The sequence below is a fragment of the Phalacrocorax carbo genome, chromosome 1 (genome assembly GCF_963921805.1).
Source record: "Phalacrocorax carbo chromosome 1, bPhaCar2.1, whole genome shotgun sequence".
In the NCBI taxonomy this organism is placed as follows: Eukaryota; Metazoa; Chordata; class Aves; order Suliformes; family Phalacrocoracidae; genus Phalacrocorax; species Phalacrocorax carbo.
In genome coordinates this window covers 17,930,102-17,952,813 of record NC_087513.1, presented here as the reverse complement: position 1 = coordinate 17,952,813, position 22,712 = coordinate 17,930,102, and the positions used below count along the sequence as shown (strand labels likewise).

At 37.4% G+C, this 22,712-nt stretch overlaps 1 protein-coding gene across 3 annotated transcripts in view; it reads left to right on the top strand.

Annotated features, from left to right (window-relative positions):
* CERK (ceramide kinase) overlaps positions 1 to 22,508 on the top strand; it is a 43,037-nt gene extending 20,529 nt beyond the window's left edge. For all 3 annotated transcript variants that reach the window (XM_064445520.1, XM_064445529.1, XM_064445536.1), the window contains exons 7-13: positions 6,224 to 6,298; positions 8,051 to 8,203; positions 9,009 to 9,114; positions 11,795 to 11,865; positions 16,226 to 16,431; positions 18,681 to 18,889; positions 19,817 to 22,508. In XM_064445520.1, coding sequence (XP_064301590.1) covers positions 6,224 to 6,298; positions 8,051 to 8,203; positions 9,009 to 9,114; positions 11,795 to 11,865; positions 16,226 to 16,431; positions 18,681 to 18,889; positions 19,817 to 19,916 — 920 coding nt within the window. In that variant the 3' untranslated portion in view covers positions 19,917 to 22,508. The remainder of the gene's footprint in view (positions 1 to 6,223; positions 6,299 to 8,050; positions 8,204 to 9,008; positions 9,115 to 11,794; positions 11,866 to 16,225; positions 16,432 to 18,680; positions 18,890 to 19,816) is intronic.
* Positions 22,509 to 22,712: the final 204 nt, after the last annotated feature.

Sequence of the window (22,712 nt, the reverse complement as noted above, 5' to 3'; positions counted from 1 at the left end):
TTAGTGTGTCTTCTGCTTAAAAAATATAATTTATTCGTATGCTTTATGGTACATTTTTATGAAATAACTTGTGTTTTTGTTCACATGAATAAAGGCTTCTACTCAAATGGCAGGTTTAACTTCTGAATTTCTCTTAGTTGCAGCCATTCTTCAGATCTGCCAGTATAAATTGACTGATTGCTGTTGTAAACAAATTTGTTGTTAGGAGTACTTAGAGGTTGTAGCAACCTGACAGTTTTGTACTGCTAAGTCAGCACACCTACAAAAAACTTCTGCTTAGCTATTGCTTCCTCCTAGTGCCATGTAGCCTTAAAAGCACGTTCAGCCATGGTTTCTCACCGTATTCAGAGCAGTAGTATGCCTCCATGGAACTTCAAAACAGAGAATCGTTTCTCTTATGACATGTGGCACTGAGGCTTCATCCACATGTTTTAGTACTAAAATGGTATCTTCTGGAGTAAGCCAAAGTAATTTGTTCTTACTAAACCTGGCATAGAATAGGGGTACAAACTTGTCAACTGCTGTCAGAGGAATCTTTACTAAAGGAGAACAGGTGAGATCAAATACTCTCATGATCTCAGCAGGGAGGAAAAAAAAACCAACCTGGTTCACTTTGTGCTGTGGCATAATATTAATGCATTCATTCTTCCCAAAACCCAAGTCTGCCAGCCTACCCTGGGGCTAGGGGAAAAATCTTCCAAGTACTAGGGAAGATTGAGTAAAGTGTAGATACGAAGTGTTAATTGCTATAGTGATTTAGGCTTCTGGTGTATCCATATCCCTCTTACTTTTGTTGTGGTCAAGGCATGAGCTCTGTAATGTCTAGGACTGAAGCATGCAGTATAATTATAATCCGCATGTTGATGTGTAGTTGTAGGAGTTAAGAATGCTGAAGACAGCACAAGCTTGTTACGTGAAGGTAGAATAGAAAAATGGTGTAAGATTTATTCACAAACTTAAAAACCAGATGCAAATAAAATCATGAGGCGTGACTGGACTCTTATACTACTGTCACAGAGGCTGTAAAATTTCTCTTTGAAAATGTGTTAAAGCATAGCATAAAAACCTATCTAATTCTTTTTTTTTTTTTTAATTACTCCAAGTGATGTGTCCACAGCCTTCTCTGTTAGAACATTTGTAATATTTAATGATCTTTGCGGTTTAGTTAGCATCTCATTTCAAGGTTCAGTATGTCCAGTTTGAAATTGGAAGTGCAGTGTTTTGTGTTCCTCCTTCAGCATTTTAAATCCGTTATGCTTCTGGAAATGACAGTCTTAGAGCTAAATACTGCATTTAATATGGTGAGGCTGCTATGAATAAAACTAAGGCAAGATTACTTTTCCCTGTGATGTTGATTTCATCTCTTAAGTTTGCCACTATTGTATTAATCCGTTTTTGTTGTACTGTGGTGTTGAACTTCTCTGCTGGAGTGATTACCAACAAAACACAGACCCAAGTCCTCCTGAACTGTTCCTTTTTAAACCAGTCTGTCATTCTGCAGATGTTAAACTTGATTTTGTGGTTTCCAGATGCAGAAAGGAAGATGTATAAAACTTTTGGTAGGAACATGACTATGTGCCCAGGCCACTCATCTCTTCCTGTAACAGTAGCTTCTCCCCTTACTTCTGAATGTGTCAGATCCTTGCCATTTGACAACCACTTCCCAGAAAAGTCACCATCTAGATTTTGCAAAATAGTAAATGCTGCTTCACCAAGAGCATGTAGTTAGAATCATAGGATGGCTTAGGTTGGAAGGGAAGGCTATGGAAGGGGTTACTTTGTCATTAGCATGGCTCACCTGATATTTCATCTATGAGGTGGCTGCAGTGATTGTGACTTCACAAAAACACTACAGATGTACGGGACCCGCGCTGAAGTTGTTATTCTACCTGTTTGCAGTACAGAATCCTGTTGCTGTACTCATTTGTCTCTAAGGATTCTTTGTGCGCTGTGGGAGCACCTGCCGCTGTCAAGGGTATCTCACATGGACCAATGCTCATGAGCACAAAAAGTATTTCTATTTCTGTATTAAATTCACTCTTTTCTGTAGGATCAACATCTCACTGACTGTTGCTTCTGTCATCTGCTTAGTTTAGTACTTCCAGTTCTTTGGAATTTGTTTAGTTTTCCATCAATGAAAGCACAAAAATGAATACTTATAGCCTACAGCATGCATGTGTTTTGGTTTAAGAAAACTTAGTTATAAGTTAGTAGTCTAATAATTTTTCAGATTATGAATTCTAGCACTTTGATATTTTTTTTCTGGGGCCACAGAACCAATGGCATGAACTTTCCATATAACCAGTAAATTATCATGTTTTGCTTATCACTTTGGTTGTTCTCTGACCAATTTAAAGCTTGTGAGGGTGGTGTCTGAGAACCTGTCTGCATGATTTGTCTCCTCACAAATATCCAGCAATATTTGCATGCAAAGGGGAAATCTGGTGATTTAGCTGTATTGTATTCTATGTAGGGTAGTCCATCACTTTGGTTTCTTTAATCTTGCTTTAGTAAAAATGTTTTATGGGGAATACATACTCTAACATTTTAAATACATATTGTTTCTCCTTGTGTTTAATTAAAAGGGAGAATTTCCTTTAACTTTTAAACAATTAAATTTATTTTTAAAATCAGTGTTTAAACTTGGGGAGGGGAAAAAATGTAGAAGAAATTGCCTATATAATAACTATGTGGCTATATGATACCTCCTAACAACAGACAGACTTTGGGGAAACTGGGTAATAAAACAAAGCTCTAGTGTACATAATGTATGGTAAAGATTCAAAGTAACTATACTTATTTTAACAAAAACTAGTTGACGTGCCCTCTACACACTTGATATTTTCTGTAGGCTTGTAATATGAAAACATCTGGGATGAGAGCTGTCTTCAGCTGGGAGATTTCAGACATTTAGTTTGGGATTCAGCTATCTACATACGGTGGTATGGTGCCACCATCACTGAGATGTACTAGCCCTATGGAAGACAACTATTGTACTAGAGTAGCGGTTGGAAGCCAAGCAGAGTAATCTGCAGCACTTGAATGCTGGTGGTTGGTGTCATTTTAGGTAATAGTTACTCTCCTTAGGGTGAGTTCAATTTGAAATTGATACTCAAATTTTCATGCTTACATTTAGGTGTCTGCAGGTGAGGTGGGCATCTAAACTCATGTCTTAGCTGGGGGGCATCTGGTCAATATGGTCAGTAGAGACTGTAGATCTTGTGTTGCATCTGCCTGTCTTGTGCAGACGTCTTGTTTCCCAAGGCCTGTGTGTGAGTACCTTAAATCAAGCTCAAGCTGCTGTCAGCATTCCTGCCAAGATCTTCTTGACCAGAATGGAAGCTTTGACATAGCCTGCCTGTAGTGTTACATGTGCACACGTAGCTACTTCTAAGTGTCTTAACCTGATACTTAATCATTCCCTTGCATACTGATTTTCTTTAGCACACCAATGCAAAAATTAGTTCCTGCACTGAAGATCTTACTTTATTAATGAATTAGGGCTCAGTTAACAGGCAGTCAAACTACTTTCTTCACATTTGCATGAAGTTCTGTGTAGCCCGTAAAAACCTGTTTTATTTTCCTTCACTCAGTTATGCTGTTGCCCTTAAAAAAATCCCCAAAGAAAATCTGGCAGACTATGTATATAATTTTTCTGTTGGTTTAACCAGAACAACCAACATCCCCTACCTAACATTAGTCAAGAGCCATGCTCTATGAAAGCTTCTTGCCCAAGTTGAGTGCTCTGGCAATCCGAAGCTATTAATTAAGGGATATGTGTCAAGCTATATTTACGTTCTAATCCTCCTTTCCGTATCAGATTTATACTGATGAAATAAGCCAGATTTGGTGGGGTTTGTATGTGCATCTACTCAGAGTGCTGTTTCAGCAGTAGTAGATTCCAAATCTATTCAAGACCCCCTTGAATACCCAATTCTAGAATTCCTGTTTGGTTATGAAATATTCAGAAGGGTTCAAATTCTTAGTCATCATCAACAGTTTTGTGACCTTTAAACTAGTACTGTTAGGTTCCTGCTTGGTGTGGTGTTACAGTTATATTCTCTTGGAATGTATATAAGGAATGATGCCAGTTTTGTTGCTCCATGCTACTGGCTCTGAGAGAAAAAACACAATGATATTGCACTGTTTGTAGTTGGTACTCCACTGGCATGTCAGAGAAAAAGGGATGATGTGACAGTTGGTTAGACACTGTTGGTATCTTCCCCAGTCTCCCATTTCAGCATCTCAGAATTAATTTCAGACTTCAGATCTACTTTTAGCCTTCCCTTGCTACTAACAAATATAAGTGAAAATAAGTTACATAAAATTGCCTGACAGGTAGATCAGCTTTTTTTAATTGACTGCAGAAGAATATAGGGAGATATGCAAGCTACTTTTTAACACCAGAAGCTTGAATTCCCCTCTTCCCACCTATAGTGTAAGACTACTTGGAAGCTCTGTTTGCGTCAAGACAAACATGACTAAGGGTATGCTATTAGCAGAATGGAAACAGATCTTGAAGAAACAAAGGTTGGATGAAATGTTAGGCTTGTACATTCAGCAGTAAAAATTCAGGTCTGATCTTTTAGTGGCTACTTTTAGTAGCTAATTTTTTGTTTGTTTTTTTTTCTTTTTCTTCAAAAGTACTGAGAATTTTCTACTTAACGGAAATTCATGAGCGTAGGAGGCAAAATGAAACTGAAAAAAAACTTGTTATAAAGCATAGCTTCAATATCAGAACTCTGCTTAATATTTTGTGCTGTAAAACTCCAAATGTGGCATGGTAACATTATCTGTGTACCTCGTCTGTTAAAATGCTGTGAGAAATTGGAGTCCCTTTTCCCGTGCGATGGCATATATAAAGGTAATGGTACCTTTGCACCATCCTGAACCTCAGCCTTGTACAGAGAGATCTCTTTAGTCACACTGTTTCTTTTGTTCTGCAGTTCTGTTATATTTATATTCTCTTTAATTGGCTCCTGGAGCTGCTGCTTGTTCACTGTGGCAGGACTCTGTGTAACATTTACTTGACGGAAGCTTCTCTCATGCCCTTCACTGGTAGGGGAAGTGGTGTCCATTTCCTGAGAAGCGAGTTGAAGGGGAAAGGACTGTTCTTTGATCCTATTGATAGCTGTGTATGCCCTGACTGTTTTCAAAGTGAGAAAGAACCAAAAGTGGATTTTAAATAGTGATATCTCATTCCTCTGTTTTCAGTTTTCTATTTCAATTTGATTAGGCCTCAGAAATGAAGTACTCTGTATCTGAGCTACTCTACATCTAGTGTATCAGTAGCGAATCTGAAAACATATATGTGGACAAAGTAAGTTTTTGTTTTCATATATCCAGGCTTGACTTTAAAGGAGTTCAGTTTCAGGGAAGGGAGGGGAGAAACTACAAGATAAATTTGGAGTTAGATGCTGCAACAAAAATGCTTCGGTACATCTCACCCTGCCCTTCAAATCCCTGCTGCAGAATAGGATTCAGAACCCTGCACTAGGCTCTTAGTTTTTTATGGGAATCAGGGAGAATTGCCTGTCTCTAAACAACACCTAAAATACAGAGTGGACATACTGAGTGAGGGGTGGCCTGGTGGTAGCTGGTAACAAAGAATATAGGCGACACCTAAAGCTTCCCCCCTTTTTTCCTGTAGGTATTTTGCTCAAGACTGTAAAGGCACACCTCTATTCACTTTGCTCCCCTATCTATAAAATAATTCCTGAAAGGCAGTATTTACTAATTTTTAAATAATAGAACTAAGCAGGAGTTTCTGGTTTAAGCGCCAGCTGGAGGAGGAGGGGCTGTTGTTGACAGTCTGGAATTTCGATGACTCCCCTAAAAAACAGGAGACCAGTCAACTTCTTTTCTTGAGATCTCAATAAGAAAGAAATCTTAAGCAAAGGAGAAAGTTGGGGTATGCCTTCCTTTCCCCTCCATCATTAACTGATATAAAAGCTGTAATGTAATCCTGAAATTTTTCATGTGAATTAACTTATTTCCCTTCACTAACTGCTATGTATATCTTGCTTATATAGTGAAAATCTTTGTCCTTTGTATGGAGAGAAATAAGTTCTACTCACTGGGGGAGAAAATGTTACAATTTAAATAATAATATTTGTATCCTTATGTTTACATTGTTCCATAAAATATAAATATAAATTGGACCATGCCAATACCCTTGTTTTGAAAAGATATGAATTAATCTCTAGTTTTTTTTATTTTTCAGGATCAACAGATTGCATATGCTATTCTACTGTTGGCATTTCTGATCCAGTAACATCAGCTCTTCATATTATTGTAGGTGGGTGGCCACAGTTCGCTGTTTTGTTATGAAAATGGTTAAAATAGCCAAAAATAAAAATTCCATTTAGTTCTTTATGCTTGTGAAATATAATTTGAACATAATGGCCAAGTTGAAATATGAAGGTCTTGTCTGGGATTTAAGTCTCTTGATTTGAAATACAGAATTGCTTTCTCTACTGTAATTCATTGTTTTCAGGGGATCATAATGTTTTGAAATTTTATATCTGGTGCTTAAGTTTTCATGCATTCTGGCGTGCTTTTGAAAATAGCAGTAAAATACAATAAGCAGTGTAAATTGTTGGACTCTCTCTCAGTGTGTCTCTGAAAAAGCTATGACAAGTGCATGTGTACTTGAATAGTATTTTGTACTAGTTGTCCAGTTGTCCTGTGCAATTCAATGCTTTCATGCCAAGTTAGAAGTATGGCTTCTGCTGGACTGGAATTAGCTGATAATTCCTCATTTTTACCATCTGTAAGTCATATATTTGAGGAGGAGCTAGGGAGGAAAACAACTACTCTTCAATAAATGCTTTTTGATATGTTGTCATCCGTAGGAGCACTGATGTTACCACTTCTCAAAGTCCTCTAGTAACGGAGTCCCTGAACTCCACAGGGGCTGAAGGAGATAGCTTGGCATATTCCGTGCATTGCGATCTGTGCTTTCTGTCCTATCTTGCCATATGCTGTAGAAACATAGTCACCCAGTTCTTAATACTGAATTTGAAAAATTATGCAAGATTGTCTTCAGTTATAACAATGTTGCATAAGCATAAAGGATAGAATTTCCAAGTGACAATTATTTCATTATCACTTGTTATTGAGTGTTTAACAGTTGCAGTTAGGAACTGGTGGTGTAGAGATTTGTACATGTGCTTCTCTGTTACTAACCTATGGTTAAATCTGTTCAGTATATGTAGAGTTTAGGATGCTGGCCTAGGATTAGAGAGATATGGACTTAATATATAATAGTATTTTAGCTGGATTATTAAATGTGTATATAAAAAAAAAAAGTGTTTCTCACATAAAGGGTTCTTCACAGTAGTCCGTGGTGGGAAGGATGAGAGACAATGGGCATTAAGTGAAATAGAAGAAAAAAGAAAAAACCCAAAACAAACAAACAAAAAACCCCAACAAACAAGTGAAGAAACACCACCACCTCCAAAACCTCCCCAAACCCACCACCACTCCAAAGCTTACACTGTGAGAACATCAGAGAGGTGGTATACTCTCCATTCTTAGGGATTTTTCAGGGCTTGACTGGATAAGCCCTGAGTGACCTGATCTGACCTCATAGCTGAACCTACTTTGAGTGGGAGATTCAATAGGAAACCTCCTGAGTCCCCTTCCAGCTTGAATTATCCTCTGATAGCATGACATACAGGATTAAGTAATATCCAGTAGATGTACAGATACTGTACTGATCTCTTCTGTAATATCCCTGCCTACTGCTACATGGTAAATTAGTATAAATTTTGTATTATATATTATATTATTATCTATTTTTAGCATACTGACCTTTTTTCTCACTTAGTGCTTAATGCTTTTTAAATATTAAATTAAATTAGTATTAAAAATTATTTTTCCCTTTCTGCATGTATAAGAAATATATATGGATATATGATGTATATATTGACATACATACTTTTTTTAAAAAAAAAATTTAAAATTCTGTAACATTAAAGCTACTGTCATGTTTGCAGCTGCAAACAAAATAAGCCTTAATAGAACCTGGCACTTCTAATCTTCATAGGTGACTGTCAGCCTCTGGATGTCTCTTCTGTACATCATAACAACACATTTTTGAAGTACTCTGTATCATTGCTGGGTTATGGTTTTTATGGAGATATATTAAAAGATAGTGAAAAGAAGCGGTGGATGGGTCCGATGAGATATGACTACTCAGGTAACTTGTGTAATTATTACATTCTCTTGTCAGCATGTAAACATGTTGGAGCAGTTGATGTGCTCTCTCCAAACCAATCTTCTCTCAAGCTTTTAAACATCAGAAACAGACTGAACTTGATTTTAAATTTCTTGTAGTACCAAGTACATTGGATCACATTATGTAAAGCTCTGTAACTTGGGGGATAACATTAACAGTGTGCTCATTAAAGTTGTGTTGAATACATGTCACCTAGTGACAGCTGCCTAGAAAGTAGTATCTCTTATGTGCTAATCATTTTGGCTTTCTTTTCAGTCAGAGATAGGCATTCCTCTGTCTTGGACATTCAGCTGATAGAATGAATTGTTAATTTTGTCCTTCTTCCAGCACTGATTATAGGGAGAGATGAGTGGTTTAGCCTAGTTAGTTAATACTTGGATAAATCCTGTGCTACTAGAAAGTATTTTTTGCTTTCTTTGATTTGTCTTATGTTAGGGGAAAAAAGATGCAAAAGCAGAAGTTAAGTAATGTAGGTCAATTTTAAGGTTCAGCAGTGATATGTAGCTAAAATTTTTAGTTAGCTTTTGTCAAGGAAAGTAGTGGCACTATCGGCAAATGTTAGAAGTTGGGGGGGGGGGAGGGCAAGGAGGTGTTTCCTCGTCCTTTACAGTCTAAAACATCATAAAACAAAGAGCTGTGAGCTTGAGGAGAGTACTGTTTTGCAGTCCTTAGAGAAGGAGAGAGGAACAATCAAGGGATGTACTCAGGGGTGTTTGCAATGTGAGTTTGTAATTACTTAATGCTGCTTAATACCTTCTTTATGTAGGCTTCAAGACTTTCCTTTCTCATCATTACTATGAAGGAACAATTTCTTTTCAACCAGCAAAACACACATCGGGATCTCCACGAGATAAAGATAGCTGCAGAACAGGGTAGGCTTCATTATCTCTGGGTATTTGACATGAACTATTTGAAAAGGCCTGTGTGTAAACAGAGGTTACCGAAATGTTATTTTTACTATCAAAACACTTACTCTGAAAGAGGCAAGCTTGTAAGAAAAGTTTATTGGTTCATTAAAGGGAACACTTCATTTTATCAGGTCAGTAAACAAAAATGTAATAAAATTTTTTTAGCTGGTCTCCCTCTCCCCCAATTTTAAATGAAGCAAAAGATAACAGCACAGTACCCAGTTACAATATGCTGAGGGTACTGTGCTGTGTTGCTGCTAGTAAATGAAAAGTCTGGATGCCTCATAGCTTCTACAATTGGAAATAATTACTCAATTCTCAAATGTTCACATTGTAATTAGATCTAGCAATTTTAGCGATTGTTTTAGTGCCATGACAGCAGCTGGCATGGCTTGTCCTGAGAATAGGTCCTCTCAGGAATCAGCCTATTTAGCATTTTTTATAGACTACTACTGTATAAATTCTGTGTGATATTCTTGACTTGTTTCTCCAGTCAGGGGGCCTACCTTAAATTCCCAGCTTTCCTTCCTTTCACTTTGCTTTCACCTGCTTGAAGTTAAGCACTAGTATTTATTATTTTTCTATATATATTAATGTAGTTATCAGATATAATAGTTGTCACAGCAGCAAACAGCACAGCAGGATACAGAGGAGCAAGAAGCTTTGGCCAGAAACTACATGGAACTTGTTGAGACTGTGCTGTGTTGGTGCTGTGACATACAACAGATCGTGGTCTCCAGCACTAGCTGGAGCAACTCTCCTAATCCATCAGGTGCCTTGATGCAGGGAAGCTCCAGAGGGAGAAAGCTGTCATCCAGGTCTCGGGGAGTAAAGAGTGCCTGGTTCCTCATGGGGGGTTTTCTACATCCTGATAATTGCTGGAAGAGCAATAGGGCTGGACACAAGCAGTTTAGGAGAATCCTGGAGTGTGGTGGTGACAGTGATCACGCAGGTGATTGAGAAGCTGACTAGGAGAAATGCTTTGCTGGTCGTCTTACAGAAAAGGAAAGTGAGCGATGGGACAGTTGAAGGCAGCCTTGGCAGTGGTGACTGTAAGAGTACAGAGTTTAAAATCCTGCAAGCAGTAAGCAGGACAAAAAGTAAAATTGCAAGCCTGAACTTGAGGAGAGCAGATCTTGGCAAGATTCCATGGGAGACTGCCCTGGAGGACAAAGAGGCCCAGGAGAGTTGGTTGGTACCTCCTCAAAGCACGCAAATAGTCCATTCTGATATGCAGAAACTTGAGTAAGCGTGATAGAAAACCAGCGTGGATGAGCAAGGATCTGAGAAGTAAAGCGGAGGTAGAAGTGGGATGGGTTACTGTGGAAGAACACAGAGACATTGCCTAAACATACAAGGGATAGGACTGAGAAAGCCAAAGCTCAGGTGGAGTTGAAATCAGTGTGGGGTGTGAAGGGTGTTAGTAAGGGGTTATAGAAGTACAGCAGTCATAACAAAAGGCTAAAGGAACGGTGGGCCTGCCGCTTTGTGGTATAGGGAACCTAGTGATAAAAGATACAGAAAAGGCTAGAAAATTACTCTGTTGCCCCAGTTTTCACTGAAGTAGTTTGCCCCCAAGCCCATGGATGAGGGGGAAACAGTAGGTGTTACATACCCTGACTTTAGCAAGGCCTTTGGTAGTATTATTAAAGGCCTGTAGTATTCTTAAAACCAGATTGATGAGGTATGGTCTAGATAAGTGAATGGGTGGAAAACTGGGAATATTACCTAGAAAGGTTGTGAGAACCAAGTCCAACTGGCGGCCAATTACTAATAGTGTCCCTCGGGGATCAGTTCTGGGGCTAAACTGTGCAACACCTTTATTAATGACTCAGACGGTGGCAGAGTGCACTATCAGCAGTTTTATGGATGTTACAAGATTGGGAGGAGTGTTTTATATGTTGAAAGTCAGGGTTGCTGTTCAGAGGGACCTTGGTGGGCTGAAGAAATGGCTGACAGGAACCTCCTGAAGTTCAGGAGAGGCAAATGTCATGCATCTGGTGTGGAATAGTCCCATGCAACAGTACTGACTGGGCACTGACTGTCTGGAAGGCAGCTCTGCCGAAAAGAACTTTGGGATCCTGGTGGACAACAGCTGTACCTGTGTCAGCAGTGTGTCCTTGCAACAAGGAAGGCCAACCACATATTGGGCTTTCTGTGCAAAAGAGAAGCCAAGAGGTCAGAAGTGATTCTTCCCCTGTACTCAGCACTTCTGAGGTGAAGGACTGGCTCCAGTATGTCAGTGTCGTTCACTGTTACAGCAGTCAAATATTGGGACATGTTGCACAGAGGTGTTGTGGACTTTACCCTTGCAGACATTCAAAACTTGATTGAGCAAGACACTGAATGTCCTGATCCTGTAAGACCTGCTTTGAGCAGAGCTTTGGACCACATCAGAAGTCCCTTCCAACCTACATGATCTTAAGGCTCTGTGATGCTGTTACTTCTGACATCCAGTAATTTTCAGCATTGTACTTAAGTACCTATATGGCCTGCAGGGCTATCGCGATTCATGCCACATCAGGGATGTTAGTGCCATGCTGCATCTTGTGGCGGGGGAAGGTCTTGTAATGATTCGGTAAAACAAGAAGTTGAACGAATAATAGTTGTGTTTTAAGGAACTGAATGGTACTTTTGTTTTCAGGTGTTACATTTGCAAGAAAAGTGAGCAACAGCTGGCAGAACAGCACAAGGCATGTGGATTAAAACATGAAGGTAATTTGTCATCAAAAGTAACATGGTATAGTATTTTGCAAATTATTAAAAATAATTATCAGTTCAAGTGTGTGTGCGTTTTGTTCGTTGTTTTTTTTTAACATTGGGAGTTTCTAGGTAATCCATTGTTTCTTTAAGAGAAATATATGTACATATGTGAAAAATATGTAAGGTGTCTCCTCCACCCAAACCTCAGAAAATTGTGAGAAAATTATACTAATTACTTATATATCTCAATGTGTTGGATTTCTTTTCTTCAAGAAAGGTATATTCTGTGAGCTAGGACTCTGTCCTTTTTTGTGAGGACTTAACTGATAAACTGTGAGGTAGTATAGGAGGAAGCAGTTCATTAAGATAACTTTTAGAATAGATCAGGATTAAAAATTTGTTCGGCACAGAAGTCACACTATGTAAAGCTGTTTGTTAAGTAAATATGAGGCAGTGAACTGGGACAATTGATAACTGATCTGGTGGACTTAAATATTTCTAGACAGTACACGACCAACACTCGGCATAAATGATAAATGAGATTTCTCTAGCTGTGCTATCCTTATTCTCTTTTTTGCCCCCATTCCAACCCCTGCACACACATCCATGGATTTTTTTTTTTAATGGGTATAACTTTCCCTTTTGTTAAAACAACTGTTAATATACTGGATTCTGTGCAGTCATCCTCCTAGCTGTATCTCTTTGACTACTATGTCCTAAAAGGAAGCACTAATACTGATAGACTTGTGGCCTTGCTGTAGTAAGATATGCAGATTGACCATGTAGTCTCAGTTCGTTGTCTCGGATAAACCCCTCTTAAACAGCAGGCAGCTGTCCCACGGGTTCTTGCTTCTGCTTTTACTCTTTTTTTTTTTCCCTTGTAAAGCCCAGTGCACAAAACCATAATTTTCTTGACACAAACATTGGTCCTTATGACCTAGATTATCTTATAATTATAGTTATTTTGCACAGTATCTGTGCCACGTTCTAGCCATTTCTTAGCACGAAGAATACCATCATGCTATAGGGATTCATTGGTAGCATACAGACTGTGCATAGATTCCTATGCCAACTTGAATTCCTGTTACACATGTTTATATAGTGATTTCATGCCGGCTACTGCTTTCAGATCTTTTGTATAGTCAGCAGATGGCCGATGGGAGTATTTCTTGAGTTGTTTTAATTTATGCCCAGATTCAGCTAAAGAAATTGCTTTACATAATATTTTCTTAGGACCTAAATGTGATATTACGTTTTATGATAAGAAAAAACTCTTTTTGAGAAATAACTGTATCTAGAAACTGCCAAGCTTTTTTCTTTTGTTTGTGGGAGGGTTTTGTTTGGTATTTGGGGGAGGGGGTTAGGTCTGGTTTTGGGGAGGGTTTTTTGTTCTCTTTTTTGGGGGCCCAGGGGTTGTTTCGGGTTTGTGTTTTGTCTGGGTCTTTTTTGTTTCATTGGGGTTTTTTTTGTTGGGTTTGTTTTGGTTTTGCTTTTTTTTATCTGCCATTTTGTTAGCTTTGATCCAGCAAGGGAGCAAAGGCAGAAGAAAGCTACAGGTTACTGAGCAATCAAGACTGCATTAGTCAGTGTTGCCCAAGACATTAAGCAGCAGATTATGTAGGATATTGTTTCCTTAAATCCGTTTTACTTCTGGTAGCTGCCTGCCTTTGCAGTCCAGTCTCTTCTCCATGCAGTACTGCTAAGCAAACAATAACAGTCAGCTACCCTTGATTTGCAACAAGAAGGATTTTAAATTGTCACCTCAGATAAGCTTTTTACTCAGCAGAGCGTATTGGCTGACTCCTTCATTGTGCCTACTTGGCTTGTGTACAATCCAGCTAGGTTTAGGAAGATGCTTGCATTGACTGTCACTGAACATATTTTTATTATGCAGAATTCTTATGTGCATGTGCTGAGTAAACTTTTGAGTGTTGGTACTTTGCTGATTTCAGCAACTTACAGTATATATACACAATAGACAGTTGAAATGAGTGCCATTTATGCTCTCCCTGCTTTGCTTGCTCTGTTTTATGAAAGAAATTTTTGGCAAATAATTTGTGCTATTAAGCGATGCACTGTGCAGAATGGTTATGAAAATAGTTGGTAATTTAAAATCTGATAAATACCCTGACTTTGTTCTGTACTTGAACAGTGAAGCTTTTTTTGAGTAAGATGCTGAAATTTATATTAAATGGTACTTCTCTACGAGGTGAAAACAATCTATTACAGTAACATATATAAACATTCTACCTTAAGTAATTTGAGACTTATTTGGTATGGTAAGCATACTTCAAAAGTTAACACATATCTATATATAGACTAAATTATTAATAACAGATAAACAACAAAAGCATTTATCAGTAAAGGATGGTGTTTTCATTTTGTGTTGGTATATCAGAAAATGCCTGGGTTTTTTGTAAATAAGCACTTGTATAATTCTGGCCATGGATGTTTCCAGTTCCAGCAGTTTCTTACGTTCTGTTCAGTTATCTTCATCTCAGAGCAGGACCTCGTCATGTAAGCCTTTCTCATCTTTTAAGATACACATTTTGAATCTGATTTAAATTATTTCTTTCTGTAATGTTCTGTTTGAAAGCAACATTAAAAGATCAGCAGTAAAACAAGCAATACAAAAGCCACTCTGGCAAATGATGAAAAAATGTTGAATTTAAGAGCTGCATTTTTTTCTTGTTATTATTCATGTGTTTATCAGGAGATAGAGAGTATAGTCTAGATGGAAAAAAGAATGAAGTTCGTAGTTTCTTTTAAGTCTTTTGTCAGATTATAATCCTACTGTATTTTCCATGGAATTCTGTTTTTCTTGGTTCTGTTTCTAAAGAGTGGAGAGTAAGAAGTTCCAATTAATAAAAATTCAAGGAAGCAAGAAGAGTTCAAAGAGCAAAGAATAACTACAGAATACTTTCCAAACATTTTTTTTCTTATTTTTTTCTTATTTTTCTCATGTATAAAGCTTGGAAGAAGTCAATTTGAAATGAATGCATCATAGACTTTAGGTCCAAAATTACCTAGACAATTGTAAAAATGATTCTCTAAAGTAAATGTGAAGTTCCTAAAACTAAGACAGCAAAGAATATCAAAATGTCAGGACATGAAATAATATATGTCCATCTATAGTCCCATTAAAGAAGCTCCTTGAAAATAACTATGTTATCCCAAATGTGGGGAACTGAATAATGTTAGATTTCTAACTCTGTACCAGTTAATATACCTCAAAAGCTCTGCTTTGCTGTGATTTGATGATCAAACTTTAACAAGTTTTTATAAACAAGCTTTATCATTTTTTGTTCATTTTACCCCTATCATCAATAATGGCACTTCACTCCTGAACTCCAGCCTTAGAACCACATGTATCTCCATAGACTGTTCTGCAGTCGTTGCTCTGTGGAGTTGTTAATTTGAAATACCTGAGTCCACTTATACTGGGAGTAGAAAAGGAGTGTTCTGGCTGCTTTATGGCTTTCTCTTCTTGTAGTGACAGAGGCGAATATGTGTAACCTAAAAGGCATTTTTAAATCTATTTTTATCCATACTTAAGAAAATACAGTTTAGATTACAACTCTGCGCAGTGCCTGCCAGTGTTTCTCTGTTCCAGAAAATTCCTCTGCTCTTGGTAGTATTGATGCCACCACACCCTTAAGCTCAGTCTAGGTCTAATGTCTAATAAAACAGTTTCACGTTGTTGAAACCAGACTTTTATATTGTTTTCCAGAAATCTCTGAAGACTTATGCCCAGGAAAGTTCAACTCTGCTAGTAGTATTCATCTTTAGATGTTTGGGGGTGGGATGGAAACAGACTCCTGATGTGCTGCCTGCTGGTCATTGCTGAACCCTGAGTCGTCTATTCCCTTTTTGTTTTGTTTTTTTTCCAAATATGATTTGTGGCATCAAAACAGAAGAGGAATATTGATTTAGAAACCAAATACTAAACCACTGTCTTTGCATCATTGTTTATTTAAGGTTAACATGTTGAAGAGCAAAAATAAAATTAAGGAGTTAAAAAAACCCCTGAATGTTCACACTACAAGAATTGTAACTTGCGTTGGTCTTGTCCCTGCCTAAGGCTTTGTGGGTTCACCTGAACAGCATTGATCCTGAATTTGGCATGTGTATGTCAGAAATGGTGAGCAGTGCTAGTACATCATCACAGTCTGTGAAGGGAGAAGACAATTTTTCCATATACCAAGAGAGAAATAGATTTTTTTTTTTAAGTGCAGTTTATTTTAGATATATATTGGCAGTGCATGGATATGCCTAGTAAAAACTTTTAAGTTGCCAAGAATGATGCTTTTTAGTGTTCTTTTGAGTAGATCAAATAATAACCTATTTCCATGCCTTTATTGATGTGTTTCAGAAGACAAAGAAGAATGGAAGGTGATTAAAGGGAAATTTCTAGCCATCAATGCAGTAAATATGAGCTGTGCCTGTCCACGAAGTCCAAAAGGTCTTTCACCAGCAGCCCATTTGGCAGACGGTTCAGCTGACCTCATTCTAGTTCGTAAATGCTCCAGATTTGATTTTCTACGGTATCTTGTCAGACATAAAAACCAAGATGATCAGGTGTGTAGTCCCTTTGACGGTGATTTCTCCAGAGTCAGTCGTTGTAAATATTGATATTCTTATATGACAAGAACACCATCTACAAAGCAGGTTTTTCAAAAGAAAAAGAGTTTATACGTTTTGGTTGACATAATCTCAGCATGTGTACCATTTTAAAAATAAATCGTGTTATTTAAGTCAAGTCTTTGGCCATAGGGTTCTAACAAAATTCCACTTTTGCTAACTGAATTTTGTTTCATAGCATTTCCTATATATTTGCTGTTTGGACAATACTGAAAGTTATTTTATCACAACTGTGCCCCCATGTATTCATCATGAAAAACTGCTCACAGCAGTATAATGTAGCTGAGGTAGAAGAGGTAGTGAAGAAGAATAAAATCACTTTTTGTAAACTGTATAAAAATGTGATTTAGAAGAAAGAAAGAAAACCAGAGCTGCAGTTTGATTTGTAAACTGCAGGCTTTTGGCAGAATTTTAATACATATATATGTGACCAGGATATGAGCTTTATGCATTCAGCTTCAAAATTATTCCTTGCATATGTTGTAGCTGTCAGGATAAACTACAAGGGAGGATTCATCACAGCTTTGGATTGTAGTATCTGTTGAAACCAGAGCTATGGCTGTGAATACACACATTTAATATTTGTCACAACCTGATACTATTAACATGTTCTGGAAATTATCTGAACAATGGACTAATGTCATATCTAGTTATAAAAGCAATAATAAATCTCACTTGTTTATGGTGCTATTCTTCTTCCCCTGTAGAAGAATTAGTATAGATTCCCTTCCCTTTATTTCCTCATTACCATTCCCTGGGACATTGTGTTTGTATCTGTATTCCTCCTTCCTGCTCTTCAGTCTCCTTTTCTTCCCCTCATTCCTTCCCACTCACTCTCACTGTTCCCTTGATATTTTTGGTTATTTGAAGCCTTCCCTGGCTACCTCTCAAACTGGCTTCAACATTTATCAAGAGGCTATGTTCTGCTTAGACTGGAGACAGGAGAGCATTCGTGGGTGGCTCTGTGCAGCCATGAATACCGGTTTTTGAAACTAAGCTGTTTCGACTAGTACACTGCTTAGTGAGCCTCCTTGTAGCCATGAGCCACCGCTTCCAAGTGTGGAGTTTGACAACCTCACAGTTCGTTTATGGTTAAAAGCCGAAGGAACTTAACACTTAGGAGGTCCCTTCAACTCTGATGCTTTTTGTGGTTGCCACTATGGTCGTTCCCCTTCCAGAGCTTCCCCACTGTTTCTCTCTGGGATGTGTTGGTTTTGCAGTGTAGGTTAAAAGCAGGATTGTACATATGTCCTCACTTCAGGCTAGTGTCTACCTCAATGGTGAGAAACCCTGTTTGAAAACTTAAGAAAACGTGAAAAGAAAAAGGAAGAAAAGGGTGACTGGACATGAATACAGACTGGTTTCTTCGTTTACTTTTATTTACTTGCCATCTCCTTCCCATAGACACACACATACTCCGATGTCTTTGCTAAATGACTTGTCTGTATTTATTACAGCTTACTAAATATTTAAGTCCATATCAGTTAAGTTGCTTTCCTTTCATTTACAAAGCCTATTTTAAAGCACTTGTACAACAATATTGTAGTGTAAAATACGAGCAATCTCTTAATTTTCCTACTTTTTCTAGCTGAATTAACCAGTTAAAAAGATCTTTTTATTTTGTTGGCATGTAATAATATTGTCCTCCATTCTGATTTTCCTATACGCCCACCTCTGTGACGTGATCACACTGCTGTAGAATCCTCACCTTCAGGGCATTGTTCCAAATGCAGAAGCAGAAGGCTTTCAGAAAAGCCCATCTGTCTTAAGGTCTGTAGTTGAACAGGTTCTGAGGATGGTACAAAGGTCCAATCCAAACCTTTTTGACTTTGATTCCATGTTATATTCATTCTTATAGTTTTTTTTAGTAGTTTTAATACCTCATTTACTCATCTCAGAACCTGATACCAATTATCTAAAAAGTGGTAGTACTGCAGCTACTTGAAGACCACCATTGAAAAGTAAGGTTCCATTTTTGTCTTGTTGTGTCTGACTTGTGCAGGTTTGGTTTTTTTTTTTTGTAAAAAAAAAAAAAAAATCACTCTGTGCCTCAGGTAGGCTTCTCTAGAAAATTGGAATGGACAGACTTTCTTAAATGCAAAATGCTGTATGCTGAGTTGCTTTACATATCAAATGTACTTAACTAATTTTAATTGTCTGTCTTGATTTATTTTTTTTCTGTGTAGTTTGACTTCTCATTTGTAGATGTTTATCGGGTGAAGAGTTTTCAATTTACATCAAAGCTTTCAGAAGACAATGAAAGCAATGTCACGGACATAGGAAAGAAACGTTTTGGCCAGTTCTGCAGAGATCATCCAGCTTGTTGCTGTAATATTGCTAATAGCACCTGGAATTGCGACGGAGAAACTCTGGACGGTTCAGCAATTGAAGTGAGGTAAGTGTCAATTTTTCTCGCCACGTATCAGAAAACATATTAAGCATGTTCACTGGTTGTAAAGGAGCTCATAAAGACATCCCAAAAAGGTGCCTCTGCATAGCAAGTCTGAGTGTTCTGATAATAAACTTTTTTTTATTACTTTTTCAAGTCCTTTCCAGAGGACATTCCAACCATGTGCATTGTAAATGATCACTCTGACTGAGGTATATGGATGGCCCTACCTTTCAAGTCCTACTTACTTCTTAGGTACGGATATTACGTGCATGAAGCGCTGAAAGTGAAGGTGGTGTTGGGAGGATTCTTTTTTTAAATGAGCAGAGTATCTCATTACTCTGAGCAGTAGCTTTTCCTGTTAAGCTTAAGTAAGCATCTTTGTCTTGCAGAAATACTGAGTATGTCCCATACTTCATTTTTTCTGGCACACAGCAGAGTCTTATCTCCAGCCTTGGCATATGGAGAAAGTAGTTTGCAGTTGTGCAAATAATCAGATTAGGAGGGAATAGAGGTTTGACATTTGAAAGGCTTTTTTCTTTTTCGTTTGGTTTTTTTTTTTTGTGGATTGCTTTGTTGTTTCCCTTAGAAAAAGGGAACCAAAACCACAATATAAAATATTTACATGCAAGTGTGTTCCATTAAAACATAATCACTTAGCAGTCCAAAGTGATTTATAAAAATATTGTATAAGATCATCTCATTCTAAGTGTCCCATAGAACTTTTTTGTGTGGAAAAGAGGAGTAACAGGAGTGATGGATACATGAAAGCATCCAACCTTCTTTGCAGGGGAGGACTGTATCAAAAATGAGCGCACGGTTTCTATAGTCCGGAGCAAGGAATTCTGTCCAACTGCTTGAAATTCATGGATTGTTAGAATTAAGGTAGTAGTGCTCATATATTTCATATTAATTGATTTCCATATTTTTCAGGGTTTACTGCCAGTTAATGAAACTGTTTGCAAGGGGAATCGAGGAAAACTGTAAAGATGAAGCTGCCTACAGCCAGAGTAGTGTTGAAGAATCACTATAGACATTGTTCCTCCAATGGGGAGAAGAAAAAATAAAAGCTCAAGGAAATTGAGTAAATATGCATTTTAGTCAAATTGACAAGTATTTTAAAACTTTAGATTTTTTTTTTTATGGCTTCAGTATAATTTTAGGCAACTTACTGCATTGTGGTTTTTTTTTAAACGTAGTCATTAAAATATGTCTTGGAGCAATGTAATCCAAGTTATGTTAGAAAAGAGAGGATTGGCCTATATATATGTATTCTCGATGACTGATAAATTCTCTGTGCTTTTCTAGAGAGCTAATTTAGCAGTTGTGTTGCAATAATATCTAAATGTTATAAAACATTGGACTCCTCATTGTCATCAAACAAAGATACCAAGAGAAGATATTTTTAGTCTGAGGAGACGTTTTCTGCTGGGAGTGTTATGAAGTTGCATGTGGCTTAAATGCTGGACAACAATATTGTCATTCTCATCTTTTTTTTTTCTTCTTTAGTAAAACTTTTCGTTTTGTAATTCTGACTATACCTTGCAACTTATCAATGCAATTCAAACACACATTCCTGGCTTTAAGTAATATCAATAAGAGTTTAGAGAAACTTTGAAAAATAAAAGCACATCTGTATACGGATCATACCTATATATTCTATTTATAAAGGCTTCCTTGCATGATGCTTTTTGGGATTATAGATGGTTTTATGACTGTTTGGATGATACCAAATACCCAACACAGCAACTGAAATGTCTTGCAAGCAACTCGCGGGGAAACTTACAATACCAGGAAGGCACAGGCAAAGGAAAATACAAGTATCTTCTGGAACACCAGCATGTTTTAAATTTTTTAAAATACCTAAAATTAATATGTGAAAAGCTTCCCTCTTCAGTACACAATTCTTTGGACGTTCTACTACATACATTAAAATGTCTTTGCAAAGTAAGATTTTTGGAATGTGAAGTTTAAAAATATGATCTGATGATTGAAAGCTTTTTAAATTATGTTTAACTAAACAAAATGATTTGTCAGGTCAAGGAAAGAAACTGGCATCTGATAAATCACGAATTCACTGTGCTGATTTGTTTTTATAGTAAAAAAACATTAGACGATCACATATAGCTACGGAGTGATTATTTAAGTTGTGTATGGATTTGTGTATCGTGACACACATGCTGTGTGTAGGCTTGGGGCTAAGTTTTGCTTTTCTCGTACATATTTATTACTGTTTGAGCGTCAGAAGTTAGCCCCTGCTCTCTTCTATATTTTCTTAAGTTTGTAGTTCTCCTTAAAACTCATTGCATCAGAGGGTTTTTTTGTGTCTGAACAGCTAATGATTCTCTGTTCGTGGATATTTATTGACACTGCTGTCATTCAGCTTGTATTAGTTTTGTCTTTCATGTATTTGCTCTGTGTAAGCCATGGTGATTAGTCAGTTTATTACTGAAGCACTTGAAAATTGTTATAAATGGCTGATATTTTTTTGCTATTGGAATTATTTACATTCCAGTTTTGTGTAATATTGAAATGGTGTGCTATAACTTTGCTACAGAGTATTATTCATATTGCTCTATATGACAAAAAGCACTTAAAGTACAGGTTTTCTTTTTCATTATATAGTATTTCAGGGAAATACTTGAATACTTTTCCAAAAGTGCTGCTGTTTACCTTCCATACTAATGCAATGAGTTGAAATGTTGATTGATCCAATGTTTTCCAGACATATATACTTGTGTACATTTTAAAAACATGTTTAATAAGTGAAATAGTATTTTGACCATGAAGATCTCATTGAAAATGAGATTACGCAGTTCTACAAATGCAAATACGTTTTGAAAGTGTTGTTTGTTTAAAGAGTTCTACAGTTATTTTGGTCTATCCATGAGTACACAGACTTCAAATTACTGTAATTCTTGTGCAGGGTGTGATGGTGCACACTCAGCTCACCAACAGATGAGGGCATGTATCAGGCGTGACAGCAGTCCAGATCCCGTTCTCATAAATGAGAACAGGAGTAAATCCTAACCAGCTCTTTCCATTAATTTACTAGCAAGTCATGAGACCCTTGCCTGATGACTTGAAAAATGGAGGCTTAATCTAGTTACGAATGTCTGTTGAAATGCTTTGAGTATTTTTTATATCTAAAACTGAGTGCTTGGTGTTTCCAGAGACAGCCACAGTGAAGGCCCTCTTTCTGAGAAATGAGCCACCGGAAAAGAAGGAGAAAAGATCATTCTGAGGCATGGTAATGAAGTGTGAAGTAAATAATGAAGGTGTTGCAAGAGAAAATGAAAAGGTCTTAGGTAATAGAAAAAGCTGTATAGTTGCATTTGAATAATTCTATTTGTAGCATATTATACTAGCAAAGCACCATATGTGAGTTGTATGACGTGTCCAGTTTATTTTCAAGAAGAGAGCTGCATAGGTGTGGTGTCTGCCTACATTTTAATTCTGATTATTTTTTCCCTGAATGTAGTCTCAGTATGGAAATTGTGTATAGGAAAACCAAGTTCAAATTCCCCCTCCCCCCCAATCTTGCTGGCTTCAAGATTAGAAAATATGTTCTGTTTTATGATGTTAGGACATTTCATTGGAAAAATAAAATTATGGCATACAGCAATACAGTGGTTTTCTTCTTTTCATGATGTGATTTGAAAAACTGTCTTCCTTTGTTGGGCAGAAATCCGGCAGTAGTGTGCTCAGTGTAACCAATGTGAGCAGGTGAAACCCGGTGGAGAAGCAATTCACAAGCTTCCATTTGGGTTGACCGCAGCTTTGTAGCAAGTGTGAGTATAGACAAACACTGAGCGTGAAGGAAAGCGAC